This window comes from Eurosta solidaginis, chromosome 5 (genome assembly GCF_040869045.1).
Source record: "Eurosta solidaginis isolate ZX-2024a chromosome 5, ASM4086904v1, whole genome shotgun sequence".
NCBI classification, from domain to species: domain Eukaryota; kingdom Metazoa; phylum Arthropoda; class Insecta; order Diptera; family Tephritidae; genus Eurosta; species Eurosta solidaginis.
This window is the reverse complement of record NC_090323.1, coordinates 226,428,258-226,443,586: the sequence shown is the minus strand read 5'-3', so window position 1 is coordinate 226,443,586 and position 15,329 is coordinate 226,428,258. Positions and strand designations below refer to the sequence as shown.

At 39.3% G+C, this 15,329-nt stretch overlaps 1 protein-coding gene across 4 annotated transcripts in view; it reads left to right on the top strand.

Moving 5' to 3' along the window:
• lama (lamina ancestor) overlaps positions 1–9,895 on the top strand; it is a 77,935-nt gene extending 68,040 nt beyond the window's left edge. For all 4 annotated transcript variants that reach the window (XM_067788656.1, XM_067788654.1, XM_067788657.1 and 1 more), the window contains exons 3-5: positions 4,650–5,696; positions 7,467–7,583; positions 7,652–9,895. In XM_067788656.1, coding sequence (XP_067644757.1) covers positions 5,437–5,696; positions 7,467–7,583; positions 7,652–9,353 — 2,079 coding nt within the window. In that variant the 5' untranslated portion in view covers positions 4,650–5,436 and the 3' untranslated portion in view covers positions 9,354–9,895. The remainder of the gene's footprint in view (positions 1–4,649; positions 5,697–7,466; positions 7,584–7,651) is intronic.
• The last annotated feature ends 5,434 nt before the right edge of the window (positions 9,896–15,329 follow it).

Below are 15,329 nucleotides of genomic sequence, written 5' to 3'. Positions count from 1 at the left end.
AACGCATTCTAGAGTCACCCCTGGTCCACCTTTATGGCGATATCTCGAAAAGGTGACCACCTATACAACTACCACCACTCCCTTTTAAAACCCTCCTTAATACCTTTAATTTGATACCCATATCGTACAAACAAATTCTAGGGTCACACCTGGTCCACCTTTATGTCGATATCTCGAAACGGCGTCCACCTGTGGAACTAAGCATCACTCCCTTTTAAAATACTCATTAACACCTTTCTTTTGATACCTATATTGTACAAACAAATTCTAGGGTCACCCCTGGTCCACCTTTATGGCGGTATCTCGAAACGGCGTCCACCTATGGAACTAAGGATTACTCCCTTTTAAAATACTCATTAACACCTTTCATTTGATACCCATATCGTACAAACGCATTCTAGAGTCAACCTGATCCACCTTTATGGCTATATCCCTAAATGGCGTCCACCTATAGAACTATGGCCCACTCCCTCATAAAATACTCTTTAATGCCTTTCATTTGATACACATGTCATACAAACACATTCCAGGGTTTCCCTCGGTTCATTTTCCTACATGGTTATTTTCCCTTATGTTGTCACCATAGCTCTCAACTGAGTATGTAATGTTCGGTTACACCCGAACTTAACCTTCCTTACTTGTTAATCTTGAAATTGTTACATTTCTTACAGACTAATTACAAATGTAAGCAAATACCAACTTGGCGGCCACCGTGGTGTGATGGGTAGCGTGCTCCGCCTATCACACCGTATGCCCTGGGTTCAACTCCCGGGCAAAGCAACATCAAAATTTTAGAAATAAGATTTTTCAATTAGAAGAAAATTTTTCTAAGCGGGGTCGCCCCTCGGCAGTGTTTGGCAAGCACTCCGGGTGTATTTCTGCCATGAAAAGCTCTCAGTGAAAACTCATCTGCTTTGCAGATGCCGTTCGGAGTCGGCATAAAACATGTAGGTCCCGTCCGGCCAATTTGTAGGGAAAATCAAGAGGAGCACGACGCAAATTGGAAGAGAAGCTCGGCCTTAGATCTCTTCGGAGGTTATCGCGCCTTACATTTATTTTTTTTTAAATACCAACTAACTTAACTGGCCATTAAGTAGCATTTTAAACCTATTTTCACAAAAGGAGAAATCCAAAACTGAAGATTTGGGAAGCAAATTAAACTCTTTAAGAGCTCTGACAACAGGAGCATTGGCAGCATAATTGGTCCTCGCCAGCCCCATATAAAATGTGGCATGATTCCTTAAACTTTATTTTTGTCCGGAAATAAAAGTTAAATCCAGACTTTTATTTTTTAAGGCCAAAATAAGAGTCCCGGTTGATAACAAAGAAACGGCTTATCCGAAATAAAAACAATTTTTAATTCGGATAAGCCGTTTCTTTGTTATCAAGCGGGACTTTTATTTTGGGCTTAAAAAATAAAAGTCCGGATTTAACTTTTATTTCTGGACTTTTATTTTTAAAAGTCCGAGGTTAACTAGCTATGGGACTCAAAAAATAAAAGTACAGATTTTACTTTTATATGTGGACTTTTATGGAAAAAGTTCGAAAAATAAAAAGGATGCGACGTGATATTGCTATAGTGATATACCTGGCAACTCAAACATCTTCACCTAGGACAATTTTTTGCCCAGGACTTTTTCAACTCCGAAAAAAAAAAAATATTTTCCGTCCCTGCTTAATAGTGTTACAAGACCGCAATAATACATATACATATGGTTCTTTTCTGAATTAATTTATCTTCGAGTTGTGGCTCCCGAAACAGAAAATTGCTTAGTCATAAAAGGGGCGGTGCCGCGCCCATTTTAATTTTTTTTATCAAAGTAAATTTCAACATTCTAGGTGTATTATTTACTAAATAATCAAGTTTTTTGTGTTTTCCAAAATGTTATATATATAAAAAGTGGGCGTGGTTATCATCCGATTTTGCCCATTTTTAAAAGCAATATATTCTGGATCCAGATAAGCTCGTGTACAAAATTTGCTGAAGATATCTCAATATTTAGTCAAATTATCGTGTTAACGGACAGACGGACGGACGGACATGCCTCAATAAAATTTTTTTTCGATACTGATGATTTTGATATATGGAAGTCTATATCTACCTCGATTCCTTTATACCTGTACAACCAACCGTTATCCAATCAAAGTTATAATACCCTGTGTACAAGTACAGCTGGGTATAAAAATTATTTATGATATGATTTCAAAGTAATTCCAGTCTGTTTCTACCCACGCAAAAGGCGCAATAATTTTGCAAATAAATTCCTATAATCATATTTAATTATTATTTACTCTTTGCTAAAAGGTAATTACTTATTTTCTTTAAATAAATGTTGATATGAGTGCGTTAAAAAATTGTACCAATATTTTTAAATCCATCTAATTGAGAATTGCGATTTATTTTTAAAAGCTTGCCAAATGAAATGTTTGTTTATTTAAAAATTTTGGCACTTCCAAAAATTTAATTGTGGTGTATACAAAGTTTATAACCCACCTGAACTACGGACTTTTATTTACATATATACATATGAAGAAATTTCTAAAACGTGCAATAATAAATTATTGAAAAATTTAAAGCAGTAAATAATTTTTAAAATATTATGACAATGCGAATTCCAAACGAAATAAACAGATGAAGATTCATTGTATTATTAAGTACGCGAATTAAACGTATCTATGAATTAAGTTATGTATGTACTACACTCAGAGAAAAACGCCGGTCTAAAATCCAGCACTACCGGACTCAATTCAAGCTTTTCATGTTCTTACTTTTCTGTTCTTGAAAAACGAACGACCTGTTCTCAAAACAACGACCTTGTTCTTGAACTGACAACCATTTCCTTGAAAAGAGAACGGCTGGTCTTAAAATATGAATAAATGTTTTCTATTAATGAGAACAATGTTCTTAAATTAAGTTCAAGAAAAAAGAAACGGTATAATTTGTGTGCACTACAATGTTAAATACAACATTTGACACAAGCTACGAAGCAGTTGCAGTGGCCCAGCGGCTATGATGTTGCGGTTGCGATCGTGTGACGCGAGTTCGATCGCCGTCAAACCCTGAGGTTTTTTAAAACAATTTTTTTATATTCTATTTTTTACCTCTCACATATGCACAGCCAATTCTCAAACTTGTTATGAAATGTTTAAATATATATTCAGATTGTATCATCAAATAAGAAAAATTTCTCGATAGGAGAAATGTATGAAAAAATGCATATTAATAATTTGTTTTGTTATTAATATTTTTTATTAATGACAAATAAATTATTTATAAAAAAAAAGAAATAAATGATGGGTACCTACTTGGAAAAGTTACCTTCCCCACTCCCCCCAAAGATCAAGCACAACCCGTTCTTGAACTGACAACGAAAAATGTTAAATCGACCACAAATTATTCTCGAAGCGTGAGAACGTAAAATCTTAAATCAAGCCCAAGTAGTGCTTGAAATGAGCACAGAAGGTTCACACATCAATACCAAAGTGGTCATAAAATACGAACGGTGTGCTTGGAAAAACTGTTCTTAAAACAAGCCCATCGCTCACGAGTTCAGAAAAAACGTACTTAACAGACTTTTGTCAACGAATGTTCTTAATTTTGAACTTGTTTCGTTCGTTTTAGAGCGGTTTTTTCTCTGAGTGTACTCATATACTTAAAATCTCTATCGCTACACGTACTCGACATGTAGGTGAACGCCGAGTAGTTTTTTGAAGCACAAATTTCTGATAAATTTCTTGACAAAAACTCTGCTCCTCTCTAAATAAACCACACTTTTTCTATACCATCGTATCCCGACTTTGCGTATGGGGTAGATGGCATCGCTGATATTAGCACCAAATCTCTCTCCAGCAAAGCTTCGGGATTTTTGTCTTTGTCGGACCTGTCTTTCATCTTACTACCCATGACTCTGATGCGTCGACTCACATTCTGCCGTTTGACCAATAAAACACAAGAGCCTGAGAGATTGGCCTTGCATCTTCAGTGCCGCTTTGATGCTTTACAACAGTAGCTCGTCCTGGCTTGAAACCATTCTTGCATTCCTATTGAAAAGTTCTTTCTCCTTTGCGATGCATCCATTTGGGTTTGTCAATGCCAGTGTTTTTTGTTTTGTTCCATTCTCCATTCTTCCACCAATTTTTTGCCCGGTCGAAGACTGTACACTTTTGTGGTCTTTGCAGACTCTCCTTCGCCAGCACTCCTGTATTGCCGAACCACTTATCACAGCCGAAGTTGAGTGGCATAAACCTCTTCTAACATCGCATAATCCCAATATTTTTCCAGCCTCCTGGAAGCGGTTCGACAACACCATTTAATATATGTATATGCTTCCAATGCTCTCTTCCATAACGTCTTTCTCCTGTGGCATAGTGATGTATCGAAATTGCTAATATTCTCTACAATATGATCAAACTTAGTTTAGCTTAAAGTTTGGACTATGCCGGTTTTCGTGGAAGGAAATGGTGACTTAACTGTCTTAGGAACGATTTGATATTATCAAGTCGCACACTCGAGGCTATAGCACGCATTCCCTTCGAAAGGACCTTAATCTTAACTTGCCTTTCATCCAACCGGAAGACACGTATTTCTTAAACTCATAACTTTGGTTACATGGAATTCAATTAGAAAATTTTTCTTTTCTCTTTTTCAGGGACTTTATTGATCAAACACTCAACTATCTCCGGCCTACATAACAAACACAATACAATAGCAAGAAACGAAAAAAGACAGCACACTCTTACTTATCTGCTTTCTCAACAAAAGCTGACTTATCAATGTTAACCACAATTATAAAGAACTGAATTTCATAAACTCTGTGGAACTCACAACCAGCAAGAAGAAAAAAAAAAAGATTTACACAAGCCACCATTTTCATCTACAGAAAATACCAACTAAAAAAGTTAACGCAGAAGCTCAAACATCACTAAATTAAATTTCACATCGTACACAAACAAATAGCTAGCGATCTTAACGCTTACTTCGATGAGAAACTCGGTCGTTTTGCCAGTCAAAGTGGCCACAGAAACTCAATACCTCGGTGCCTTCCACCAAGAAAGTGCCAACGCCGTCGCAGCCAAAGTAACAGCCATTAACTTCGTCGCATCACCTCAACTACGCAGCTTTGGACATTCGTACGCTGCGCGCGCCGACCTCAATTATATCCTTATCTAAATCCCTTTACATCATATTGCGAATCAGTAGAGTTCTTGTGAATTTAAGCGCTATAGCACAGTATAATCGTCAACGATAAATAAGTAAAAAAAGAGAAATAGACTCATCATATCTTAAAGTAAATAGCAGCCTATACATCTCGTGACCATCAAAAAACAACAACAACAAAAGAAGCTAGTAATTTAGAAAAAAACAGCGTTAACGACGCTAACTTAAGTTTTCTTTTCTCACTTTTGTAAACCGAAAGCTTCAAGACGGCCGGAACAATGCTTAAAGTTGTCGGCGCTTCTTGGCAAAAAACACGGATAGGGACGTATATCCTTATTGGTGCCGGTTTACTTGTGATAGGAGCTTTCTTTATAAGTTATATGGATCGTCCGAAATATAATGGTACATACTGTGCGACTGCAATTTGGTCAAAGCAAACTGGATTTCACATTGAATACTGGAAACAGCAAAATGATCTTCTTAACATTCCAAAGGGTGCAGCTAGAGTCTGCTATAAGGATTCCATCTACGAGAATGGGTAAGTTTATAAAATAGAAATTTGAATGAAATTAGCTTTTAAAGTGGTATTTACGTTGATTGTTTAGCCTGTCTAACGTATAAGCATTTCGTTGCTTTTCATTTCGTTCTAGCTCCGTCTGAGGAAGTCTTAAATTTATTTTATTTATTTATTTATTAAAAACGTAGCCTACGGCTAATTCAATTAATTTCTAATTAAAGATTCTAAATAATTTTAAAGATTATCGCCGTCCCAAAAAGGCGCGCCAGTCGCTCCTTCGCTGCGTTAACTAAAAAAAAAAAGAAATGTAAGGCGCGATAACCTCCGAAGAGATTTTGGGCCCAGCTTCTCTTCCAATTTGCGTCGTGCTCCTTTTTAATTTTTCCTACAAATTGGCGGTAAGGGACCTACTTGTTTTATGCTGACTCCGAACGGCATCTGCAAGGCATATAAGTTTTCGCTGAGAGCTTTTCATGGTAGAAATACACTCGGATTGCTTGCCAAACACTGCCGAGGGGCGACATCGCTTAGTAAAAATGTCTTCTAATTGAAAAACCTTATTTCTAAAATTTTGATTTTGCTTTGCCCGGGGCGTGAACCCAGGATCCTCGGTGTGGTAGGCGGAGAACGCTACCATCACACCACGGTGGCCGCCGTGGGTTAACTGGCACCAAGTTTAAACACCAATGCAATTTAGATAATTTTCCACCTGGTCCTTCCAGCGGAATGGGGGCCGCCCTCTTCCTCAGCTTCCATAGGCGAATTACGATAAAAAAATACTTTCTTAGTCGGAACATCACCTTTCATTCGCATAACGTGGCCTGGCGAGCGTAGCTGATGCATTTTAATTCGCTGGACTATGTTGATGTCTGCGTAAAGCTCATCATTAAATCTTCTTCGGTACTCGTTGTCGTCAACGCATAGAGGCTCGTAAATCTTTCGAGAATGTTTTCTCTCGAACACTCCCAGAGCTACTACGTCTGACGTTGTCATGGTCCATGCTTCTGTACCATATAGCAGGACGGGTACGAAAATTGACTTGTAGAGCATAATTTTCACTGGCCGAGAGAGAACTTTACTTTTCAATTGCCTACCTAGTCCAAAGTAGCATTTATTGGCAACAGTGATTTTTCGCTGGATTTCAGAGCTTGTGTTGTTGTTTGTGTTATTCCTGGTTCCTAATTAAACGAAGTATTACCATTTCTAAATTATAGCTGCCAACAGTGGCGTAGTGGCCACGGCGCAAGTGCGCTGACTCTTTGTTTGATGACAGCAGATACTTCGTTTTGTCCTCATTCACCAGCGTACCCATCTTTTCCGCTTCTTTTTCCAGTGTGGAGTAAGCAGAATGTTCAGGCCGATTATATCAACATCATCATTGTAGTTTTACCAGTTCTGAAGTCGATGAACGGTGGGCTTCAATCTTTCACACAATACACTTGACGGGACCTCATATGCGATATAAAGAAGGCGTATTCCGCCATAGTTGACGCACTTTGCTGGATCTCCCTTCTTGTGGACTGGGCAAGGAACACATAGATTCCAATCATCCGGAATGCACTTGTATTTGAATAGCTCCGCAGGCAATCCATCGACCCTGCGGCCTTATTGTTTTTGCAGCATAACTAACATAATATAACATAACTTATTTTCTAGTAGAAGTGCTGTTTGCTAAAGCTTCAGACATTTCCTGGAAAATGTTAGACAATCTATACTAGTTCTAAAATTTATGTAGCTCTTAATACTATTTCCAAATAACTTTGAATACTAAATTATTCTTTTGTTCCGCAGCTGGGCACAAATCGAGGTCGAAACTCAACGTACCTATCCGGACTGGGTACAGGCATTTGGTGCTGGCATCCTTGAGGGTTCGCTAACATGGAATAATATCTACAACCAATGGAAGAAGTAAGTTAACGGAACACATATTTCACTTAACAATTTACTAAATCATAATTTTTCTTCTCCCTCTCCAGCACCATAGAGTCCTCCTGCGAACGTGATGAGAACTCCCAAAACTTTTGCACATGGCTGCGTGATCTGCTCTGCGAAAACTACATACGCATAAAGGAAACGGCAGTACAACGTGGCGAACACGATCACTATTGGCATCAAATTAGCCTCTACTTCAGTCAACTGGAGGGGCTAGAGACGGGCTACATACGTGGTGCATCACGAGCCCGTTCAGATCTCGAAGAGGAAATACCATTTTCTGATTTTCTTCTATTGAATGCTGCCGCTGATATACAGGATCTCAAAATCTATTTTGAGAACTTTGTAGCGAATGCTACCAATGGAACAGCATCTGACGACCGGGAAGACCACAAAGTGCTTGATGAGGGAGTAACTTCAATGGCTTCTGTGGTCGTGCCACCACACACAGAAACTGCAGCGGAACCTAAAAATTTCTTTTTACCCAGCGCCACAATGCTCGCAAAAATCTTTCAAACTCCCGACTCACCCACTTGGAGGCTACTCTTCGGTCACAGCACAGCTGGCAGCTATTCCTCAATGTTACGCATACAAAAACGTTATAAGTTTCACTATCATTTCTCACCAAATATACGCTCGAATACAGTGCCTGGTGTGGATATAACATTTACAGGCTATCCCGGCATACTAGGTTCCACCGATGACTTTTACATCGTCAAGGGTCGCCAAGTGCAATCGATTGTTGGAGGAGTAGGCATCAAAAACGAAAATATTGATTTGTGGAAGACAGTGAATGTAACGGAAGCGTTGCCGCTGGTAGCACGTGTCATGGCCGCCAATCGTATTGCGCAGAATCGACGCACATGGGCCAAAGCAATGTCACGTCATCCCTTCACTGGCTGTAAGCAGTGGATAACGGTTGATTTGAATAAATTGCGTCCACAAGATAATTTATACACAATGTTGGCTGAGGATGAGAAGCATGATGATGCTGCTTTACCATTGAATGCGGCAGATGAGGCGGCGATAAATGAACGTCACAATCGCAACAAGGGTTTGGTATGGATCGTGGAACAACTGCCAGGGCGTATGCATTTGAAAGATGTTTCAGAGAGATTCCTCACAGGGGCCAATTCCACATGGATTGCCAATGGCGTACCATACTTCGATGAGATGTTGCAGGCAAGTGGTGTGACACGCGACGAAACTAGCGAGCTGAATACGCATCAAGCGCTCGGTGATGATGATCTTACAAACCTTGAGGCTGTTGATCAATTTATGCGTAAGCACGGTTTCCGTGGTGATTTACTTGGTGAAGAATCGGTTGCGTATGGCAATATCGATATCAAATTATTTTCATATAATGCTCAAATTGGTATAAGCGACTATCACGCATTTGCTGGACCCATCTTCATACGATTGCAACATATGAAGCCGCGTCAGACTTTGACAGAGAGTGCGTCATTGGAAAGTTCAGCGAGCGTCGATGAGCCCAAGGTTCTTGCATCACATCTAAAGGATGAAAGACTGAGTGTAAGCATTGATGATGCTGCACAACTTGCAGAGCTGGAACGTATCACGGAACGTCGTTCGGTGCGCAATGATATGCATGCGATTGTGATGCGTCAGCACTCGAGCGGCCCGTTCAAGTGGTCGGGCGTTGCTGATTATATAACGGATGTGGAGCATCAAGGACATCCTGATGAATTTAATTTTCCGAAAGTAACGCCGAGGTGGGCGTGGTGACCAAGCCAGTGGTGCGGAGTGTGTTGGCACCTTTTTTCTTTTAACCGTTGCCATTCAAAGAAAGTTTTTTTAGAGAAATTTTAATTCTATAGCATTTTTTAATTTTCTCTGTGGATTTTTGATCCATATAATAGATGGTTTTTTTAAACTAGTTCGATTGTGTTCCATCAACACACAATAGCATTTTTCGTTTTCAAATTTAGTAAATTTTATACATTTTAAGTTGTTTGTATCAATCAATTGCATCTATGTACGAAAAGTTGTTGTAATTTTAAAATTGTTGTAGGTATCTTCAAGTATTTGTCTAATTAATCTAATTATTAAGAAATTGTATAGATTTTGAAAATGTTGTATTCGTATTCATAGTCGTCCATAGTTAACAAAAACAATACGAATTTGCAAAGAAATTATTTTAAAATATTGAAAATATGAAAATAGTCTTCCATAGGCTCATCCATGTTACAGGATGAGTTCAATCAGGATTTTCGACTTTTATATAGATCAATTGTGAAAATAAAAAGAATAAAAAAAGAGGAAAATAACTGCATTAAATTTTATTTAAGAATTGGGACCATGCTGAAACTTTGAATACGACAAGCTCTTTAAATTGGATCTGGATAATAGCTAGCTGGCTACGGAGAGTATGCTTAAGTTGTGGAGGAAGCACTTTTCTGTATTGCTAAATAGCGGAAGGATATCGAAATCATTGTCGCTTATGGCTTGATTCAAGGGGTTGGTAAACGCAATACAAAGCTTCAGAGCTTTAGTAACCCAATTGTCAACGTCACCTAAGCGAGGGGAAGCCTGTTACAAATATGATTGTATCATATATGTACTAATCGTTCCCGAGGTGGTCGGGCTAGTACCTTAATTTTGCTTTGTTACTGGAGCAGCTTTTAATAGCGTGATAAGAAGTTGCTTAGCAGCATAATATATGAATTTGAGTTCCGCGCAAAGGTAATAAGGCTTTGCAATCGACGTTGTGCTACATACATCACCAGCTTTATAATGATTGGAAGGATTTTCCCGAGCCATTCGAACCAAATGAGGCTTCATACAAGGTGACTTCCTATCGTGCGATTTTATTTACCAAATGGTACAACATATTCACCCTTATCGCGAAGTTCACGCGGAAAAGTGTTCGCCATTGTGAATGATAACTAAGTGTGATATCTTCTGCATAGACGTCAAAATTCCAAAGTGATTGCATCACCTGATTTGTATTTCACTATCGTTGTCTTATTCTGTATCCCTTACTATCACCCGCTGAAGATAGGCGCCGCCATATTGAACACCCTGTCAAAACGCTAAAAAGTAGCCATATTGAACATCCTGTCAGGCATTTGACAGATAAGATATCACACTTAGTTATCATTCACAATGGTGTTCGCCTTCACTTCTTTTGTTCGGGTGAACTTTTTCCGCCTATCGGAAATTTCGGGCGAACAATAGTTCACTTCGAAACAGCTGATGGCTCTATTGTGAATTAGCAGTGAACAAATAATTTACTTGCAATTGTGTAAATTTTGTAACTAAGCATAGATTTCCTTAAAATACAACAAAAATTGAGATACAAAATTTATAAAATTTAGTATTGCACTTAGGTTGGTATTGAGCGCGAGGAAAATATAAATATGAAAGCGATTCGGAGGCAATTAAGGGACAGTTCCAATCCCTTGGAGCTAAGTGATTCACTGTAAGCTAAAAATTACTATTTTCAGCACTTTTGAATAACAAGTTAATTTTTTTTCAGTTAGCTTTCGCCAGTATTACAGGCTAAACAAGCCGGCATTATAATATTTGCTAGATATTCTTACCAACATTGAAGCAAAAATTTGGAGTTCCACCAATTGTAAAGTTGAGTACAGGTCTTGGTTTTTTCGTGGGTCTTAGCCAATCGTGTTTCAGTGAGGTGCTCAACATTTTGGAACCGTTGCTTTGTCCACAATGGATAACTTGGCTGACTGATACGTTGTCATAAAAAATAGAATTTACATACTTAGTAATACAGGAGTTTAATTTTTTTCCACTCAGCTTCCGATTGTGGATTATTTATTGATTCATTTCTAATAATAAAAGTACATATATTTATAAGAGTATCAAATTTCAAAACAAAAAATTACTTACATTTTGTTTTCCTCTCCTTCGCCTGTAAAATATATGTGAACAAATTTGGGTTTCCCCGCTGTTCATTTCACCCGAACAAAGAGTTGCCAATAAGGCGAAATGTTTTTCGAAAACGAAAAATTGTTTCGCCACCTTCTGCGATAGGGTGAACAACAACTGTGCATATTTTCGGGTGAAAATAAAACTCGCGATAAGGGTGATTATATAGCGTACCATTCCTGGTCTATGCTGATGATTTATGCGTCTATAATGTTGTCAAAAATGTAGGGCTGGCGGTATATAAGGGCAAGACATCACTGTTGATGGATATAAATTTGACACTTTGAAGGACTTCGTCTATCTGGGAACAGCGACAGTGTCGACTTAGAAATCTAACGTAGAATAACTCTTGCCAATAAGGGTGAACTTTGTCCACCGGTTGTATCTACGTTTGACACTGCGTTCAAAGTCAGATTTCGTATTGTTATTATGCAACTGTTCCGCTGATTCCAATCAGGGTCATTCGTTACACAATTTCTGGCCCTTTAAAAGTGGATTTAGTGTACAATGCGGACCACCACACCAACACCGCATATCAGAGGATCGGCTAGATCACAATTAAATATGTATGTGTACCACTTTTGGAGAGAGCTCTCAGCGTTGCCAATGGCTGCACGGCAGCAGTACAAGGCTGCTGAGGCTTTGCTCTGTGGTCTATATTAAGTTTCCATGACAGCTTGCGTCAAGCACAATGCCAAGGTACTTAACGCTATCAGATAGTATCGATGACACGCCGTCTGTTAAGACACGATTGTAGTTATAGGGGCGCAAATAATCCAGCGAATACGTATACGGGTTTCAGCTCCTCTTTATCCAACGCCGTGCAACCGGGAAGGTACCGCAACAAGACTCCAACGGACGTAGAGTCGAAAAAATATGGGCCTAACTACCCAATTAGAGTGTGGGCGATGGGCCCACGTGCATCCTAGCATCATCTTGCATGCAGTGCCACAAGGGCTTTACTAGCTCTATATTCCACATGGAGCTTAGATATTTTGTCCTATATATTTCTTGTAGGGCTACCCCTCCCAGCTAAATCCTAGTAAAATTTGGAACTTTAAATTTCGTAGTAAATAATACCAGTCCGGGATTTTCCGGGATTTTAATCCGATCGCACACCTCGAATCGCCTAATCCATCAGAGAACAGATTTTTGCCAGATATCTGCTACTTATGGTATCGAACTGGCCAAGCATTAAGTTGATGACCAGCGCCCACAGCATTGGCTTCCTCTGTTTACAGATTTTGTGAACTAACTCAGTTTTATTGAGGTTTACAGATAATCCACATGACACATATGTACTAATATATTTCGTTTAATTGCGAAATCCATTGTACAACAACAATTAATTCCTTCGAAATAGCCCTTTAAAAAAGTTAATGTTTTGGCTCGTTAATATATTTTAAATTGAGCAGAAAACAAGCAAGGAAGCTTAAGTTCAGGCGAAATCAGACATTATATACCCAGCTGTCCTCAGATATGAGACTTCTCATGTGAGTTTTAAAGTGACTATAGTGCTCTCATCTTGTATCTCTTTCTATCATCCGCTGAAGAAAGCCGACCGTCTGCATCGCCATTTTGAACATCCTGTCAAAATTGTAAAAAAATGGCCATATTGAACACAATGTCAGGCAGTTGACGGATAATATATCACACTTCTTTTGTACACTTTGATTATAACTTTCACTCAAACGCATTTGATAGCTCGGACTCCTTTTGTTTATAAAAAAAAAAAAACAGATTTTACTTCACTTAATAATTAACGTACTTGAATGTTTCTTATGTTTTTTCTTTTATGAAAGTATTACACTCAGCTCATATCTATTCTGTAGCTGAGCAACTGTTGCTAAAAAAAAACGAAAAAAAAATAAATAAAAAATAGAAATGATTTATACATATATTTGACAGTTTCAAAAAGCTAGGAGTGCGCTGTCACACAAGTAAGTTAGCAGGTTTTTTTTTTAAAGAAATATTTTCATGTGCTGAAATCGTTTCCCATTCCGAAATGGCGGTCGTTTTGAGTGAAAAGTGGACTAGCAGCTTCGTCCGCATCATCTACGATATCTTGAGTTAAATTTTTCCCAAGTTATAGGGTTAATGCACTGTACTTTGTTAAAGGTAAACGTTTAGACCAACGACACTGTAAAGCAGGCGTCATCAATTAATTTCATTGGCGGTCCGTCTTTTCAAATAACATGGCCGTCGCGGTCCGAAGGGTACTAAAATAAACCATATTGTTTAAATAATCTGTAACATACATACTTACGTTATAAATGGCCAAATAAAACGAATGGATTCTAATTTATTATTAATTTTCACTTAAATTTCTTTCGTGGAACAGGCTGCCAGTTACATAACTTCAAAATAAGTTGCTGATACAAGGTCCGCATAAAACAGGTCCACGGTCCGATGCGGACCGCGGTCCGCCATTTGGTGACCCTTGCTGTAAGGTTAGGTTGAACTGGCCGGTCCATGAGGACCTCACATAGACTAATTGAGTCCGTAGTGTTACCAGAAGTTTGTTTTAACGACCAAACTGAAAAACCCTATCAAAATAACTCCGTCCTCTTGGCAAATACTAGAAACTTCCTAGGACTTAAGCCACTTGCTGCTTCTAGATCTGACAGCTGCATCACTCCTAATAGCTGGAGTCTTAGACTGGCAAGCGCAGGGCACGAGCACATAACGTACTCGATCGTTTCCTCCTCCAACCCGCACTTCCTACATCTGCTCTCACTGACCAAGCCTAATTTAAAGGCAAGTGACGCCAGATGGCAGTATCAATCCAAATCAAACCAATCAGAATACCCGTTATGAGTCTACAGTCCTCTCTTTTTAATGATAGAAGGTTGTAAGACCTACACATAATCTTCGACACTTTACAGCCCCGCGCTTGAACCCACGCCTTTCCCGCTTGGTCGATCGTGTGCACCTCTCGCCTTCGCTTAATCTCGCCCAATCTAATTGGGACGCCTACGGAGCAAGCTTCAAGGGATGCGCCCTTTTTAGCTAGTTCGTCCGCTTTTTCATTCCCATCTATTCCCATATGCCCTGGGACCCAATATAGATGTATGCTTCTCCCTGTCCCGATTCTCTCCAGAGACTGCTTACACTCTTAACACGCATTTAGATGCTGTGCTATGCGAGATTATTGCCTTAATTGCTGCTTGACTGTCAATATAAAAGTGAACACGGTTGCAGCTTAAGCTATTCTCTTCCAGGGTTTCTATTGCATTGGTTACGGCTAATATTTCCGCTTGGAAAACGCTACAGTAATCCGGCAGCCTGTAGGATCTGCTTATTTCCGGATCAGCCCAGTATACCGCAGACCCTACTCCTTCCACTACTTTGGAACCATCGGTGTACACATGTATCGCCTCGTCCGCCATTTGCGCACCCTTGCGCCAACCGTCCACCCCTATTTTGGCCTTAAGATCTCCCTCGAAGTGCAGATAGGGAATCAGGTAGTCTGTTCGTCTTGTGATTGATGACGCTATACTACTATGGCCATATGGTCGGCGCTCAAGCTGTCCCGAAGCACCGAGCCTGGTTGCGGTCGTTAATGCTTTGTTCTTTGCTACCAGGTCTACAGGTGGAATGTGCAGAATGGCATACAGTGCAGCCGTCGGGGTTGTTTTCAGGGCTCCCGTAATGCTAAGCATCGATAGTCTGCATACCCCCTCTAATTTTTTGAGGTATGTTGTTTTTTGTGTGGCTTTCCACCAAACAAGAACTCCATAGTATAGAATAGGGCTTACAATTGCTGTAAAAACCCAATGAGAAAAAGAGGGCGATAGGCCCCACGTACAT